The 17,067-nt window shown below is 44.5% G+C and overlaps 1 protein-coding gene and 1 long non-coding RNA gene across 7 annotated transcripts in view; one reads left to right on the top strand and one right to left on the bottom strand.

The window, feature by feature from the left end:
- Nucleotides 1-17,067, top strand: part of LOC146185852 (uncharacterized) — a 377,146-nt gene that overhangs the window by 4,093 nt on the left and 355,986 nt on the right. For all 5 annotated transcript variants that reach the window (XR_014708041.1, XR_014708042.1, XR_014708043.1 and 2 more), the window contains exon 2: nucleotides 15,158-15,237. This is a non-coding gene — a long non-coding RNA (uncharacterized LOC146185852). The remainder of the gene's footprint in view (nucleotides 1-15,157; nucleotides 15,238-17,067) is intronic.
- The window catches only part of LOC146185856 (facilitated trehalose transporter Tret1-like), a 13,580-nt gene continuing 2,811 nt past the window's right edge, over nucleotides 6,299-17,067 (bottom strand). The window contains exons 2-3 of one of the 2 annotated variants that reach the window (XM_084606777.1): nucleotides 11,488-11,730; nucleotides 6,299-7,824 (exon numbers count right to left, since the gene is read on the bottom strand). In XM_084606777.1, coding sequence (XP_084462903.1) covers nucleotides 6,632-7,824; nucleotides 11,488-11,730 — 1,436 coding nt within the window. In that variant the 3' untranslated portion in view covers nucleotides 6,299-6,631. Of the gene's footprint in view, nucleotides 7,825-11,487; nucleotides 11,749-17,067 lie in introns of both variants that reach the window. The other variant, XM_084606776.1, reaches the window with a different exon arrangement.

The following is a 17,067-nucleotide window of genomic DNA, read 5'->3' as shown; positions in this document are numbered from 1 at the left end:
ACAGACATCAGTCGCGCAGATGACAACTCAATACATGGTTCTCTTGCGTCCCATTTCGATGCTTTTTGTCTTGTAGCGGACACTATAATATTGACATGTTGGTAGAGCGATGTTATAAAATTTACATGACTGTCTGTGCAATTTTGTGCCCCGGAAGATAGTTTACAGAAATTCTAAAGACGTTTGGTATAAGAGGGAAATTATTCAGCCTAATCTTCCTGTAAAGAGACTACGTAGACGATGTAAGTCGCTGCATAGCTTTGAAAGTAAGTTGTTAGGTTTCTTAAAAACAGCTCTTAGAACTATACTGCATGAGACTAGGAAATTTTATTCTGAAAACACACTGCGAACTTTCATGAAGGACAAGCAACTGCAGATTTTAAAAATAGAGTGGTGAGATAAATCTAGGAGGATTGCTGCTCTGTATGCGCATTTGCTCATGAAAGTACTCGAATATATCTTTAGGGACTGCTGAGGAACCATAGCCCACTATGAAGAAAGTAATGAAATCTACATAGGGATGTATGGTAAGCAAGGAGACCAGATATCTACAGTGCTGTTCATCGCTTGCTTAGAGAGAGCATTCATAAACCGGGTTCGGGAATGCGGATGATATTTCCTTGCTATGTAACTTAGAAAAAAGAATCCCGAAGAGTTATTAATCTCCTAGCCCGACAAAAAAGAACGGTATGCCTAAAATTAACACGTAGAAGACTAAAGTGATGTTTAATGGCTTTAGGATGGAATAAAAGTTTACAATAGGTAGCGGGGCTAGAAACTGGCATGTTAGTACATGTACTTAGGACAGCTGTTAGCCGCAGATCGGGACGACTGGAGGGAAATAACTAGGAGAATCAGATTGAGATGGATCGCATTTGGAAAGTACTCGCATGTCATGACTAGCAGTCTGCCAGTATCTCTGGATAGGAAAATATATACCAGCCGTATTTTATCAGTACGTACTAGTGAGGCCGAAATCAAGGAGGCTAAAGAAAAGTGCTAAACTTAAATTGAGTACCACGCAGATAGGTATGGAACGGAGAGTGATAGGTGTAGCGTTGAAAACACAGGAAGCGCGCAGGATAGATAAGAGGAAGAAATGCAAATTACTTATATTGCAGCAGAAATTAAGGAGAAATGATAATGGAAACACAAGATTACCGACGGTCGCTAAAAAATAGAAGAATGTATTCTAAAGGGAGGCAAGCATAGCATGTGACGACAGAAAGTATGTTGGACGGGCAGACGATATAAGGGAGTTTGCTTGGATAAAGTGGGCGTAGAGAGCAGAAGACTGGGTTAATTGTAGAAATGTGGAGAGGCCTTTCCCTTACAGTGTGTTTAGCCGGACGCCTGCTGATGTTGATGTCGGTGTTAAAATTTCGATAGCTTTTATCTACGCGCCACAAGAAACATAATGGCTGTCTTCCGTGTTAGAATCATTTTAACTGATCTTTTGTGTGTATTTATTTTTGCTAATCGTAACGTCACGTTGTAATATTTGCTAGAGCATTATTAAATAATTACTACAGAATGACAGGCCTTCGTAAAGTAGAAGTGACCGCGTCGCTCCTTTGACACTGTGCGTCGTTATTGCTCTAAGCATTTCACCTTTATTAGTTGGCGCTTCTTGAAGGCTTGGCCATAGCGTAAATGTGAACGTTGCTGCGTATGTTTGAGATAAATAAATAGATGAAGAGCAAGATGTTTCAGATGCTCTGTATAGGGAGCAAATGAAAATGAGTTTTACATGTGCACGTGTCACTGTGTGGCAGCTCCTAGCTCGCGCTGAAAGTAGCTTCAGATGAATCGTGGAACTGCAATAGCAGCTTCACAACTTTCCTGTAAGCTGGAGGCTTAATCCATGAGCGTATAATCTTGGCTTGAATAAGGGGACTCGAATCAATGTAGTGAAAAGTGCCAGCCAGGCAGACACGCCCAGGGTCAAACCGAGGGCATTTACAAAGTAGGTGCGCAATCGTCTCATCGCACCCGCAGTTCTCGCACGCAAGAGGATCCGCATTATTGGCAGCCGCTAGGATCAGTGGCGATAACTTAGGAAGCCAGTGCCACTCAGCCAGCAGCAGTGAAAGTAATGCGGAGAAGGAGAGATAGAAACAGAAGAACGGAAAGTCAGGGAGGTTAACTTGGCGATGCCCAGTAGGTTACCCTATAAACATGGGGGGTGGGGGGGGGGGGGGGGTTACAAAGAGAGAAAAAAGAAAGAAAGAAAGGCAACTAAATTAGCCTTTCACCTATCCATGGTCCACTACAATAAGGCGCCCGAGGGCGCACATTTAAAGTTTGTTGTCCAGTACTCAACCCTGAATCCTCTCAGAACTTCATGAGCGCCTTCACCGCTTTCTTTTGTGGTGAAGGGTTTCTTTCCCAGGCCCCACAATCTTTGCTTTTTTAAGTGGGCGATAGTCCAAGCGGTGGAGTGGAGCAGCCAGGAAGGCATGCTCTCGCTTAAACTCGGGGTTGCCACAAAGTGTGTGTGACCAATTGTTTCATCACAGCCCTACTGCTCACACATTGGAGAGTCTGCCTTTGCGATGAGGTAGGAATAGGCGTTTGGAAACGCAACTCCCTCCCACAGTCGGCGCAGCAGCGTAGCATCGCAGCTGAGGAGACCGAGTGGTATTTGCAGTTGATGCAAGAGGATGGAGCGTGAACGCGGTATACGGCCTAGCTAGACCATGTCTGTATAATGAAGTTTCGGGCAAGCATGAAAGGCGCCTTGCTGCGTCGGCTCTTGCCAGTGGCATCTGGGAATTGTTGGTTGCACTGTGAACTGATCGAGCAGCATTGTCTGTTAATCCGTTACTAAAAATGCGACTATAACCTGGTAGCCACTTGAAGAAGGTTTCCTGACCGTCGTCTATTGCCCGGTGGTGCAGATTTCATACCTCCACAACAAGCGGCTCATGGTGGACATGGCTCAAGGCAGGTTTACGATTTTGTATGGTAGCTTTATAGGCACAGAACGTGGCCCACTTCGAGATGTTTGTTGAGAGATGTACTCGACAGCCTCTCGAAGTGCGGCCATTTTTACCAGAGTAAAGGTAGTGCTATGAGAAATTCGTTAAATTTGGCCCGTCTCTCAGGAACGAACACGACGGAAGCAAAACTAGTAAAGGTTATCGAGCGGTCCGTTTAGATGAGAGTACGATCCCAATCCCAATAGCCAAAATGTAGCATGGACAGTGTCAGTTGCTTAAGGGTTGGCGTTGATACATTGGATCTCTTCTCTATTCTTGGAATATCAAGGCGCACACATGAGAGCCACAGACACCGCAGTTGAGAGGCAGGTAGTGCTGCCGGGGTGAACTGCATTGGGATGCACAACTGTCGCGTTCCTATTACTTTTGCAAACGCAGAATATGGTCTCTGTAGAGGACCACGCGCGAAGTGATGCTGTGGAAACCTTGAACTGTCCCATACGTGCGTTTGCAAAGAGTCTAGGGCAATATACGTCGAAGCGGGTGGACTTCGGCGACTGCAATGCTTCCTATAGTTTTGATGCGCTCTGAAGGAGACCTAGGCGTGTGCGAAGGGTGTAACCTTGAACTGTCTTTAGGGCATGCAAATTAATCATGCCCGTGCTAGCAATTACCAGTTAACATCAGGCTGAGGTGAAATGAAGTATTACAAGCGAGAAAACAGCTTGTTCCAAGTGAGCTCAGTGAGTTGATATAAGCTGTAACAATTCCCTTAAACGACTGACGACATTTTCCTTTTGATTGAATTGGGTGTAATTGTATTAGAGAAAGAGCTAGTAGTAAAATAACCATGCGTTATTAAAAAAGTCAGTGACTCGTTCCAGTTTACTGAAAAGGTTTCCTAAGTCTTTTTATTTTTGCCTAATTTTTAAGTCCGTGTCCAAAGGTTATTGGTGATTCATGCCTCGTAGTTTATTTAGAGCACTGCGGCCTGTTCCCGCGTGTCGCTTTTTTTTTTCTTCTTTTTTACAGATATTCGCAATTACTTGCTATTGAGCGGCGAGGAAATACAGCCGAAAAACAATGCTACGAGGGTCGACGTAGACCGAAGTAGGTGTTCTGAATTATTTTGTTGTCCAAGAGATGTTTGCAAGGATATAGCAATCTGTAATAGAGGGGGCTGAGTGCTGATAACCGTAAGCGGGTCTGTTTGTTAATGTGCTTACGCGCAGCCAACAAAATGTTTGCTCCCTGTTCTCACCTTACGTTTCAGGAGCCAATCTAAATGGACGTTGCATGCAAACAAACTATATTCATAGCATTCATTCCTCAGTAACCGACAAACTCAGCCGTGCGTGATTTAGCCTGGGTACAGGCGCGATCAAGTAGCTAGAGCTGTCAGACCGAGTTCGTGATTAAATATGACATCTACGTGCCTGCGCAATCGATAACGCCAGGATTTATGTTTAAAATCAGCACTCTGAGTCAACCGAGACCGAAGCCTTATCCGCGTCATTAAGAAAGCAGCCGGTTCAGCACGCGCGGCTGCAAGATTATCCTGCAGCAGGTGCGCTGCTAGCCGCGGAATCCGCCCTGTCGGCTCCGGAGTTACGTTCGCCCGCTGCCTTACAATGAGGTGAGAATGGCATTTATAAAGCCGCTCCCAGCCTCAGGAAACACGACAACTCAGAATCGAAACGGGAGAGGCTGGGCGGTTTATTCAGTGGAAGTAAGAGGCTGAGGCGGCTAGAGCGGCATGCTGAAAACCGGGCGTAGACCATGACACTGAAGCCACTGAAGGCACGTTTAGGGCAAGTGCTCACAAATTTCTTGCTACGTTGCCCCATGTCTGCAGTATTTGGACAGTTTTTGCACTTCCGCAAGCTGATCTAGCCGCATATAGTTAGCAAGTCGATTGCGACAATTAATGCCCTTGTGCCCTCAGAGGGCCATTTAAGTAACAATGAGTGTTCTGGTAGGGACCCATTTGCCGTAATATTTCTGGTAATTTGAAAGAAAACATTTTTTTCAGCAGTCAAATCGATAGAAGTTTTCGGTTTGGTTTCGTTTAGAGGCTTTAGCTTCCCATACCCACATCGCCTATGAAGGATGCCGTAGCAGTGATTCCGGAAATTTGGGCCATCTTACTTTTAAAGCGCGCACACTGCAGCCGCGAGATTATCTCGCGTCCTCGGGTCATAAGTCGAGCCTTGTACTTTCGTAACTAACACAAGAAGCCGTAGCTACAATTTATCATTCTCTCTAATAAATTAAGGTAAAGCTAGAACCATTGTACGACGCTAGTGGGAATCTGAGGGAAATACTTGACTGCAAGTACTAAGAAAATTATAGGTCGCCTTGTCCATAAAGGGGAGCGCATCGGTAGCCGCGGGAAAGGCGCTCCCTTCAATTGTGGCCAGCGCGCCCCCCACAAAATCAACGCCATCAGGAGGCGACAGACGCCTGTACCAGGGTCTGTTCCGGTCGGCCATGGAGTAAATATGGTATAATTTCTGGTATATTAGACTAGTTAATACCGGCCTATTCAAGTTAACAAGAGATAAGCTTTGTTCCTGCTGCAGCATGTTTGCTTTGGACGAAATTAATTTCCATGCCTAAATTACTATAAAATCAAATAAATGCGACTTACAACCTGGTACTGCTGCGCTATTTGTATGGCGCGAAACAGATGCTGTAAGCGGTGATACGCATTGAATGTTGCATATCTGTAGCTGAATGTCATTTGATTAACATCATCATCAGCCTCAATGCTTCCTGCCAATCAAAGGGTACTCCCATATTGCTCCAATCAGCCCCGGCCTGTGCTAGCTGCCTCAGGACAGGGTTAATGGAGGGATATATGAAAGGCTGACGGTGCCAAGAAACAAAACAACGCATTTAATGCAAAGCACAGCTGGCCGCAGCGCGGCTTCTGTTGTTATTCAGTACATGTAGTGGATGATGGTAAAGAAAGCACGAAAGAGAAATGATATGAGAGAGAAATTTAGGGAGGTTAGCTACTACCCATGTTTGCAAACAAAGTGAATAAAATGACGGAAGGCATTCCTTTTTCTCTTCTTTGTTTGCTTGAACCATCGGAGGTCTACATATACACGAGTTTTATTCCTACATAAATTAGTAATACCAAAGCAATACGATTGAAGCAATTGTCGCTTCAACTATAATGATGATTTTATTCTCACTATATAGTGCCTTCACGTTCCTAGACGCGATAGGTGATTGGGCCAAACTACCACAACTCCGATCGGAGCGCAAGCACGCAGGCAAGCCCAACCGTACACCAGTGTAGTCAACTTGGTCTAATCAATCAATTAATCGGCAATAACTCATTTAGATTCTACTCGAATTCTGATTTAATTAGATCGCAGGGGCCAAGCTTTTATTCAGGGAAACTGCAAATGATAAATTACCCGAAACGTTGAAGAACTCTTGTTGTTTCACAACTCCACTGTTTCTGTTGGGCAGTCATAGCTGACAGCTGTTCTTGGTCCAGACGAGTGTCTTTCGTCTCTCTTTTAGTTCTTCTCACTGAGACACTGCGTGATATAGAATTTTGCGCGGTATAGGCCATCAGTGTGCCTCGCTTGTCTTCAATGGAAGGAGCGTGGCAGGCGCGGATTGTGACACACTTCCGGGGCCATAGCAATAGCCAGTAGTCCGTAATTAATCTATAAGTGGCATGTCATTACTTCGTCAATATTCTCTAACTTTGGAGGCGATGCTCCTTTTCCGAAAAGTTGTTCGATTTCTTCTAATGTTTTTCCTTTTGTTTCGGGAACATATACCACGAACAACACAAAGGTTACTGCCAAAATGGCACCATATAGCCAGTAAGTAGCGGCTGTTCCCATCAAGTGAACCGTGTCAGCGTATAATTTGGCGACCAGGAACGCGGTCAGGTAATAGATGAATACACACATCGTTGTAGCGACACCTTTAGCTTTCAGTGGGGTAAGTTCTCCTAAGAAAACGAATGGCAATGGACCAAGCCCGAGGGAGTAGCCCACAAAATATATTACTATGGATGCCAAAGGAAGCCAGCCATATTTGCCGTGAAAGTCTTGGCCTTCCATGTCCATTAGGTGCGAACTCATACCCAAGGCTACTAGGCTGATCATAGACAAAGCAGTGGAGATCATGAAAAGCGGCTTGCGCCCAGTCTTGTCAGTAAGAAGGGTAGCGACTAAGAAAATGCCTGATAGGATGCCGCCCACCAGTATAGTACAGTTGTCAGGCTCCAACGATACCCCGGCATCTCGTATTATGTCTTGGGCAAAAAATATAAGGACGGTAATCGCCGATAGCTGCTGCATCAGCATAACTAGTAGCGAGCACAAGATCGGCTTATATATGTGAGGTTGCTTGATATCGCCCAGTGTCATTCCGGTTATGTTCCCTGCGCTCGTTTCCAGTGCGCAGAATTCCTCCTCGATTCGTGGTCCGCGGTAGAACTGCAGTGCCTCGATGGCGTCTTTGCGGCGTCCCTTTTGTAGGAGCCACAGTGGTGACTCTCGTACGCAAAAGACTGACGCGGCGCCAGTGACTACTGCTGGGACGAGACAGGCGAAAGCCAGCCACTTGTAATCGAGCCACTTGCCCATGACGTAGCCGAGCAGAACCCCCAGTGCGACAAGGAAGTTCCAGCCAGTGCTGAGCACTCCTCTCAAACTGGCAGGAGCGATTTCAGCCACAAACACTGCAGCCGCTGCGCAGGCGATGGCCATGCCTCCCCCGGTGAGCAAGCGACCCGCGAACAACAGTGGCAGAATATCCCCGAATGCCAGACACAGCCAGCCGGCAGCAAACAGCAGCGCAGCCATCCATAGCGTGCCTCTGCGACCGATGAGGTTCAGCAGTTGTCCTGCAAAAAGAAGAGAAAAAAAAAATGGCTGTGATTTAACTTTGGTTAAACTTAGGAGACGCAGAAGCGGCCATATGTGCTGCTCGTCGCTCACTCCTTGCAGTATCGTGGCGGCGGCGTTTCGCAAGAGCCTCCTCACGTTGTTGCCCGCTTCCGGTTTTGTATAACGAATCAGTCTACGTCTCTGCGTATAAAACATTGAATGAACAGAATAAACTTAAAATAGCGTCATGCCTCTTTAATTTGTAAACTTCAGCCCCTGAGCAGATTTGTACATAATGCTAGTTGTCCGCTAAAACTAGTCGGGAAGAAAACTATATTCAGAAACAAGCTATCACACTATGATTAGAGTCGCTTCGGGGCATAGAGGTGGTCAGTGAAGTTGCAATTAAGCAAAATTTTTGCACCTCTGAATTCATCGTCTTCCTTACTACTATGCTAAAAACAACGTGTTGTAGCTTCACGCGCCTCGTTATCTAAGATAGGCTTGGTGGCGTCGCCTGGCTAGATCACCTAACACTATATTATTACAGCTGTGCACCTCGCACGACATCAGGACTCAGCAGAGTGACAGTAGTTCAATAAGGCTTTCTTCGGGTTACTAACGGCAGAGAGGCTTTTATTCAGTCGCTCATACAATACGGCAAATGGTAAGCGACATAGACTTCATAACTTTGTTCTGTAAAATAATCAACCAGGAAAGTGGAGGCTCATCATGCACTTTTCCGCTGGATCCCTCTGGCATCCTGCGCTCAAAATGCAGGCAATGGAACGTTTGGCTGGAAAAGTGGAGATTTTGTTCTCGTCACAGTACGTATTAATGGTACAAAAACGTATGGGCATCAATGGGCTCTCTGCATTTTTAACATGTTTTTTTTTTTATCCGGAAAGTGAGTGTCCATAATAACGAGGCATTGAAAAAGCTTGGTCCCTATAAAGGTGGTCAACAATTTGAGTCATCCGTATACTATCTAACGAGGCACTACTGTAGTTGAGTGGATCTTTATTTTAGGCGCCCATTAGCGTTTTTCCCCGCACTTGTGCGGTTTACCAGACAAATGTGATACTCCATGTGCGAGTTGGACAGCGCTACCACCCAGTCCTCAGCTCAAAAAGCAAGCGTTGAAGGAAAAGAAAGAAGAGGTAGGGTGGGGGGAGGGGTGGCACTTAAGATTTTTCCGTGAGGATACTGCGCCACAGCTTTAAAGGGTCCCTTCTACGACTCCTTTCGAGCATCCTCTTACGCGTAAATGAACTTTACCAATGGCTTCATCTCTAATTGTTTAATTTGTTCTTTTGTTCTGTGACAAATACTCATTAGGGTACAGTCGGAAGCTACCTTCTTATTTGGAAGACCATCCGGCATAAAAATAAAACGGGTGACCAAGCAACACGAACGTGCCTGCTTGTCTGAGAACTGCAATGTCTGACACGTAATGCAACGGTACCGGAAGGTTCGATTGCCCTCAACCTCCCATTCGAATTGGGAAGACCGAGTTGGCAGAACCTGCCAAAGTGACCACATCGCACCATTTCGTGACGTCACATGACTGCGCCTACAATCACTTCCCGGCCATGTCAGATGCCAACTACATGCCCCATGATTTTTTGCTCACAACACCAACGCCACCAACGCCAGGTTTTCTAAGAACGGGCTATTTACCTGTATCAAACTAATAGAAAAACAGTGCTCGACTTAACGTGATTGCGCCGAATGCATTCTAGGTAAGTTAGCTCTTCGGTTTCCGGCCCACACGCGTATTCATTAGCATAGAGTCGTAATCAGTCACATTACGTAACAGTGTCCCTGACTTCAATATACATCGATATACTTGAAGTCTAGTGTTTGACGGAAGCCGGTCTGGTTTCCATCTAATTTTCGTCATACATCGATATAAGGGCGGAGCTTAAGTGTCCTCCGTAATTTTTTTGTTTGTACTGTTGCTTCGAAGAGGCTTCAAAAGCCACCTGGGCAAAATTCGAGAATGCGAGTAGTAATACATTTGCATTTAATCGCTGACTCCAGCTAAATCACATCAAATCCACTTTCTGAATCTCATTAACCTAACTGAACGAATCCCCAGCAGAAAGCACGGGCTTGCAGAAGAACAAGCATTGCAGGTTTTCACTTCTTTCGTGCATAGCACAAAATAGGAAGCTCATATCTTCACCTAACCGCCCTCACAGTGCTACCCTGGGTCTACCCAAATGCAACTCCAGTGAATTCAGCACATAGGCCTCTAACATTCCAATCAAACTGACACAACAACGCAGAGAGAGCTAAATAGGGCTCTTGACTTCTGGGGAGCGAGGATGAGTATTCTTGAAAATAGTAGAGTTCATTGACCGTAAATTATCCTCGAAACGAGCGTTGACCGCACAGAACTTCGCTCTCATGCCGGCTGTTTCTAGCCGCTTAGCAGTGATCTCTTTTGTTCCTCCTTTCGCTTATTCTTTTACATCCTCGACAAAAGGTATTTTTGATTTGACATATTGGCGGCCGCTATTGACAAACAAGCCCGAGGATAAATATGGGAAATTTGAAATGAAATGAGATTGTATGATGGCGGCTAAACGGAGAGGCATCTGTGTGCTGTGCGATGTCAGCGCACGTTAAAGGTTCACAGGTGCTCGGAATTACTTCGCAGCCCTCTACTACGGCTCCTCTTTATCTCTTTCTACTTTAACTCCCACCTTCCTCCTTTCCCTTACGGCGCGGCTAGGTGTCCGCAGACCAAGTGCGACAGATACTGCGCCTTTCCCTTCCTTGAACTTATTGTTATTATTATTATTATTAAATGAGATTGCATCTACGTACATCATGCAGGAACTGTTGCGTGACAATATCTTATTGGTCAGCTGGTCCCTCTAGGTTGCGAAAAATTCCATTGAGGCGTTTCGACCTATCATGCGACACTGTGAATGCTGCGAATATAGTACACCCGCTAAAGCATATTGGTCCATCTGGTATTACTCGTACTTCTCTGAGCTTCTGGAAATTAAGGACGGTCTTGTAGAAAGAATAATTTTATGAATCGACAGGATTAAGATTCGAAGTCAGGAAGGACATAGGAGTTCGTTTGATGAACTCTGTCATAATTCCTATGGACGGGGTATATTATTTGGGCGCTGATGGATTTAAACCAAACAGGCGGGCTGGCCACGTATCACTCCACCCCATACCTTTCTTACTTGTCGAGGTCTTGCTGAGTGGAAAGGCTAAAATGCGATGAAATGCAAAACGAAACGCAAGACGTTGCCAGTGTGGAATTTGTCACAGCGCATTGTTGGAACCTCAGAGATATTCGCTACAAATTATGTTTTGAACCAGAGTGTAGCCAGCGTGAAGAGAAGCGCTCTCTTTAGCGGCATTGCGTACGTGTTAAATGCTGAGTAACCATGGGCAGGATAACAAAGGGAAGCCTAATGAACAGCGATCAGCACACCAACATTCCAACTTATGACGTATGGACTTAGGAGCATGTCCCTTCAATACATATCGATATGGGAGGTGCTGAATTAAAGCATGCTTCATAAGGCTGAAATGGAATTCTACATTCGACTTCCTCTTACCAGCAGCACTATTTCACACCGCGGTGTCCAATATGAACTGTTCAATATTTCTTAAAGATTTAGGATAAGCACTTCAGCCTCACTACCCACCTGATAAGAGCCCACCGACGAGGCCACCGGCCATCAGAAGGGACCCGAACCAGCCAGCGTCATCCTCGCTGATGGTCATCTTCTGGCGGATGTCTGGAAGTGCAGGTGACGAGTAGGACAACGCAAGCCCGGCAGACAGCGTCGCCATGTATGTGGCCGCCACTGCCAGGTAGAGTCTGCGCCGCCCATCCGCTGCGCTGCCCACGCCGGCAGCCACCGCGATTATGCCATCATACACCGGCACTGCAAGCAATGATGCTCCTAAGTGCGCGGATGTGGACCTCATCATGAGACCCGTGGGTTATGATGCCTGTTCCTAAATCTTGTTGCGTGGACTAGGCAAGTTTAAAAAGACAAATCATTCGCTGCTAGAGCAAGCGTGAAACAGTTCCAAAAACGGCAACATGTGGTTCAAGCCACGTGGGAATTGGTGCTTTCTGGCATCATAGCGATCGGTTATTAGAGTTTATGCTGTGCGATCGCCGTATGCTGTTGACAAATATTCTAAAACGGACATACATAGAGATATCAGTTACAGTTAACACTGACAAAATTTTGCTAATGATTTCTGTTCATAATTTGCTCACTCGAATGTTTTAAATATTTTTCATCCAAATTCAGCTCTTCATTCAAATTCAAATTCAGAAACCTCAGTCAAATCAGTTTCGTAGAGTACTTCACAATCAAGTGTCTGTTGAGTAGTTGTTGAACTTCATGGTGGTGTAGCTGAGCATAACCTAATTTAATCAGTCCTGATGTTGGTCCGCCTAAAGTATTACATCATTAACACGCATTAATTCTTGTTACGAACATAGCTATTGTTACGGCTCTTGTAAGCCGGTAAAATTCTCCCTTTTACTTGAGGGAAACGTTCGGATGCTACTATGCACCGTCAGGCCTACGTTTCGTGGAGGATCCGTATGTACGCTCATGCCAAAGCGGGCCTTACTATGGGCTTTGTTGTCGGTGTTCGTGAGGAAATAAAGAGATTAACTAGCACGGTATCACATGTGAGCTTCATTAACTCTACGGCACCCAAAACAAATACATATGCGCAATAACAATTTGGATAACTTTCCCGATTGAGCCCTTCATCAACTCCATTCATTGGGACAACCATAATGATTAGTATTTAAGGGGAAGCTGAGGTAAGCCATCATCAATCAATTAGCGATCAATGCGTACTTTACTGCTTAGTGTGCAAACTGTTCGTTGCTATTTAATAGGAAGGGAAGCTTTAACCTGTAAGGTTACGCACACTCTCCGTGTGTAAACTCAGAGCAGACAGAAGAAAGAGGACTCATAGTGCATGAAAGTGTGTTATATTGATGCAAATATTGAGGAATGGTCGTCGTCATTTTGTGTCTAGAATCCTGTGAATTTGTCACATACACAGAAAGCGACCATTGTGAAAGTACTGTTAAGTTAAGCATTGATTTTCTAATGCCACGCGTTTGACAAGACACCTATTGTTGTGTACGGGATGTGGCTTAAAATCAAGCAAGTCAAGTATCAGGATTTTATATCATCGCAGCCATTGAGTCAAGAACGCGAGTCGGTATTTGCAGAAACAAATAACCGAGCCTATTAACGGAAAAAGTCAAAGGGGCTACGTCTGTTCTATAGACCATATCACTCCAGAGCTAGAAAACCAAATTTTCGGTACTTAGCTCCAGCTTCTCGATACGTTCGGAGGGAGGGTATGTGCGAATCGAAGGACGCAAGAAAACATGTAGGAACCTTGACATATGGTTTTTATCTGACACTTTCGTGGCAAGGCACTCAATGATGCGTTGCGAATATGCCCAAACCATTTTTCTACTGGTCAGTCAAATGAGGCAAGAAGTGTCGCTCGGCGGGGAATGTTTCTGTGGTATTATAAAATGACTGAAACGCTGGCGACAAGGTTGTTTGCCGCCCGGCCAACTTGCGCTTATCAAGACATGCGTGAGCCGGCAAATGCTGCGCTTGCACAGATGGGACTCAGGAGGGGCGTGGCCCTGGCCTTAGGTCGCCAGAATCACTCACGAGTTTACTGACTCGGGCTCATTCACGCTGAGTTGTGAGTGAGTTGTGATCTGACCGGCGAGCTCAGACTCACGTTCAGATCATGATATGAATCGGGAGTACGACCGAATTAACGTTGTTATCATGATCTTAGTCGTGACTTCAGACTCGATTTCAGGTGATGATTTGAGTCTTGAGTCCGGGTTCATGCTGATTATGGTCTGTATTTTTATGACGACGGTGTGCACCTTTTTTCCTTATTAGGGTAGGTGTTTATTATCGCGGCAAAGGACGCCTGCTGGCGTGGTAATTTGGCATCATATATGTGACCGGAATAAAGAAATCTGTAACTTCTTCGTGTGTGCGGTGAGTGAGTGAGTCCAAATGACTCTCGAAATAAAACGAGTGAGTCAAGATGACACGCTAATTTAATTTGCGCTAAATCAATGAGCAAGCTTAGATATTTAGGTGAAATTTCAGTAATTGTCCAAAGGAGGCTGAGTTACAAATGTATAAATCTTCAATTTGCTCAATCTTAGATTATGCTTCTCTTGTCTGGAACCCTCATAAGCATGTGACATTAATCTCATTGAGAGCATACACCGAAAATCTATTAGGTTCATATATCGTCGCTATGATCAACATTTTTCACCCTCTCATGCACTGTCTTTTATGAACCTAACCACTCTATCCCTACGCCGTCTCATTGAGTCATTGAAGTTTCTGCAGTCTTCCTTATCGTGCCTCACGTCTTATATATATATTCCTTCAGATATTCCCCGGCCAAGTAGGAGTCACCATAGCCTCAATATTAAGACTCACTTTGCTCAATCTGATAATTTTCAGTAGCTTTTTTTTTCTCACGTACTATATTGAATTCTAGAGCTCAATCTCGGGAACAATTAGGTCACTGTCATTCAATGATGTTCTGTTAAAAGTTCATTTGACCTGATTTATGTATTTTGTTGTTGTTACAGTGTACTGCTGTATTCTCGTTTCGGTCCTGTATCCCTGTTTTGCTGTTATTCTGATTTAAATTTTTGTTGTCTGCATTATTTCTCTTGAATTTTTAAATTTTCTTGTTTATTTTTTTGTATGATGTTTAAATAGATTTGTCGAGCCCATTTCTGCAATAGTCTCATAAAGGGGTTGTAGTATTTATAAATGAATGAATGAATGAATGAATGAATGAATGAATGAATGAATGAATGAATGAATGAGCCGAGGTGAGTCGAGTCAAGAGGAATGAGCATGGTCAAATCATGCGTGAGTTGAATTGAGTTGTGAGGCGAAATGCGTGCGCCCAAATGAGATGTCATACAAGATTAATGAGTTAGCCGAAATGAGCCATGAGTCAGAGAGAGTCGTCATTGAAATTAGTGAGTCCAGATGACTTATGACACACAATGAGAGAGTAAACGCCGGTGAGTCGCGAGCCAGAGTCTGTAAGCCACAAGGAATGGTATGATCTGAATGAGTCGTGAGGCGAAGTGTGTCCCTGTGAGTTGTGAGTCCAAATGAGTTTTAGTTCATGAGTTTAAGCTGCCAGAGCGTGTGTGAGTCCGAGTTTGAGTGAGCCCGCAGGTTAACCAAATATTTGTGACTGAGCCTGAGTGAGCACTCGGGATTTTGCCGAGGTATGACTCCGGCTTTACAAACGCAGGTGCGGGGTGGCGTATAACCGCGGGTTGGCTTTTCGGGAGTAGGATCTGCGTACATGGGACCACGTGGAATACAAGACATGTGAGTGTTTTTCTTCTCTTCTCTTCTTATCTTCTCTTGGCAATCAGAGATTACCGCATGTCGCCGTTTTAATGCTTTGTCTTTGTTAGCTTCTCGGATGCGCAGCCGTTTTATTCAGTTGTTTCTTCGGCAGTAAATTCATGTTCTCATTTAGACTTGTGTTGGGTGAGCCACGATTTCCGAACGCTTTCACCAGAAGGCGCATTCTTCGAGGTACGGGTGGTAGTCACGGACAACATGAGCTTCCTACAAGAAGTTTTGCTTCTGAAGCAAAAATGTCCACGATCTCGTATCCAATGGATATTCGGCACGGTCTCAGCATGTTTATGAATAATCCGTTAAACCTACGGTTGTTATCGATGGGCATAATTTTTAATGAACACGTCTACGCTGTTGCAAATATGTATTTCGTTATTTTTCCAGAGTTTCTAGTTTTTCAGGAAAGAAGTTAAAAAACAAACGTGTTTGAAGTCTGAAGTAGGAAGTCTGGTCAACTCTTCGGACTTCATTGAGAGGCCTTGAGACCATGATACCTCAGATAACAGGTGGAGGTTCCTAGCATTAACTGTGGTCGGTGGCAAGCGGCAGGGACTTCAAAACTATTACACTTGTTTCAGGTTGGTGAGCCTGCTATTACAAACGCAATAGAACGCTCAACGGTGGGTTTTTATGAAATTAACTCTCCAAAGCATTTGAACATTACCTGTCGTTAAAGTGACTGCTGTTAGCGATGAGGGAGGTTCCGTTTAAAATATTTTGAAAGTGTTTGCGGTAACACCCAGTATATGAACACATAATAGAGGCGGCGTATTAAAATAATTCATGCGGTGAAACTAACTATTGAATTGATTGCACGACATCATATTGGCAAGGAAAATGCAAATGTGTATGGTGTGTGCCTCAACACACCGTAAGAACTAAAAAACCGGTTCCGAACCGAAAGAAGCTTCCGGACAAGTAACGTCTTCACTGGATCCTAAAATTATTGAAGAGTAGTGGTTAACATGCATGTTATAGATTTGCAGTAAACACAGAACGTGTTTAGTGGTCATTAAGAAATCTCCATGCTATAATTTGAACGTTTTAAATAGTTGCTTGAGTTGGATGCCGCATTTATGAAGGGGTTACAGAGAGAAAGAAGATTTACTTGCAGTTTTCAGGTCTTTATTTGCAATAAAGGAAAGTACCGTAGATTTCAGCATACAGCATGCGTTCTATACACGTTTAAATGCTAAAATTTCATGTTCTGTAGAATGTCTTTGAGCGGGGATTATAAAATTTCCATTTTAAATGCCGTGAATGTAGCACTAATCACCTAACGCAATTTTCTCGGCCGGGCGAGGACAATCTAGCACCAAAACATATTTGAGGCTAAACTGTATGACTTACAGAATTTAGACCGAGTACAGACTGCTTGCTTGAAATTAGTGCATGTGCATGGGGTATTTTGAGGGAAGACGATAGATGCAAATCAATTTTCTCTTAAAATATTCTCGAAATGGTGGTGCAAGTATTTGCGTGAGGTGGATAAAAAAAGAGGCCAGGTTTCATTCGCTTCAGCCTTTTTCGCGATGCTCGGCAATCTGCGTTAAAGGCTAATGTCGCTATAGTTGCTAAGCCGCCGGAGAGCAGCGCCACGCAGGCAGGCGTTGACAGCAGTGCGATGAAGCCTGCACATTTTTGTCGGAGACACGAAGAGATTTAACGTCGGCGTTTGCACATATAGAACTCGATGTCTACAACTCTGGTATTCCAAAGTATTGCGAACATTTCCCATTGACAAACATTTCCTATGCTGGACACGGTCACCATAGCCACTGCTCTTTTGTT

Source organism: Amblyomma maculatum, chromosome 6 (assembly GCF_055883805.1).
Source record: "Amblyomma maculatum isolate TAMU_Amacu chromosome 6, ASM5588380v1, whole genome shotgun sequence".
NCBI classification, from domain to species: domain Eukaryota; kingdom Metazoa; phylum Arthropoda; class Arachnida; order Ixodida; family Ixodidae; genus Amblyomma; species Amblyomma maculatum.
Note: the sequence above shows the minus strand (reverse complement) of the source record. Positions and strands in the feature narration are given on the sequence as shown.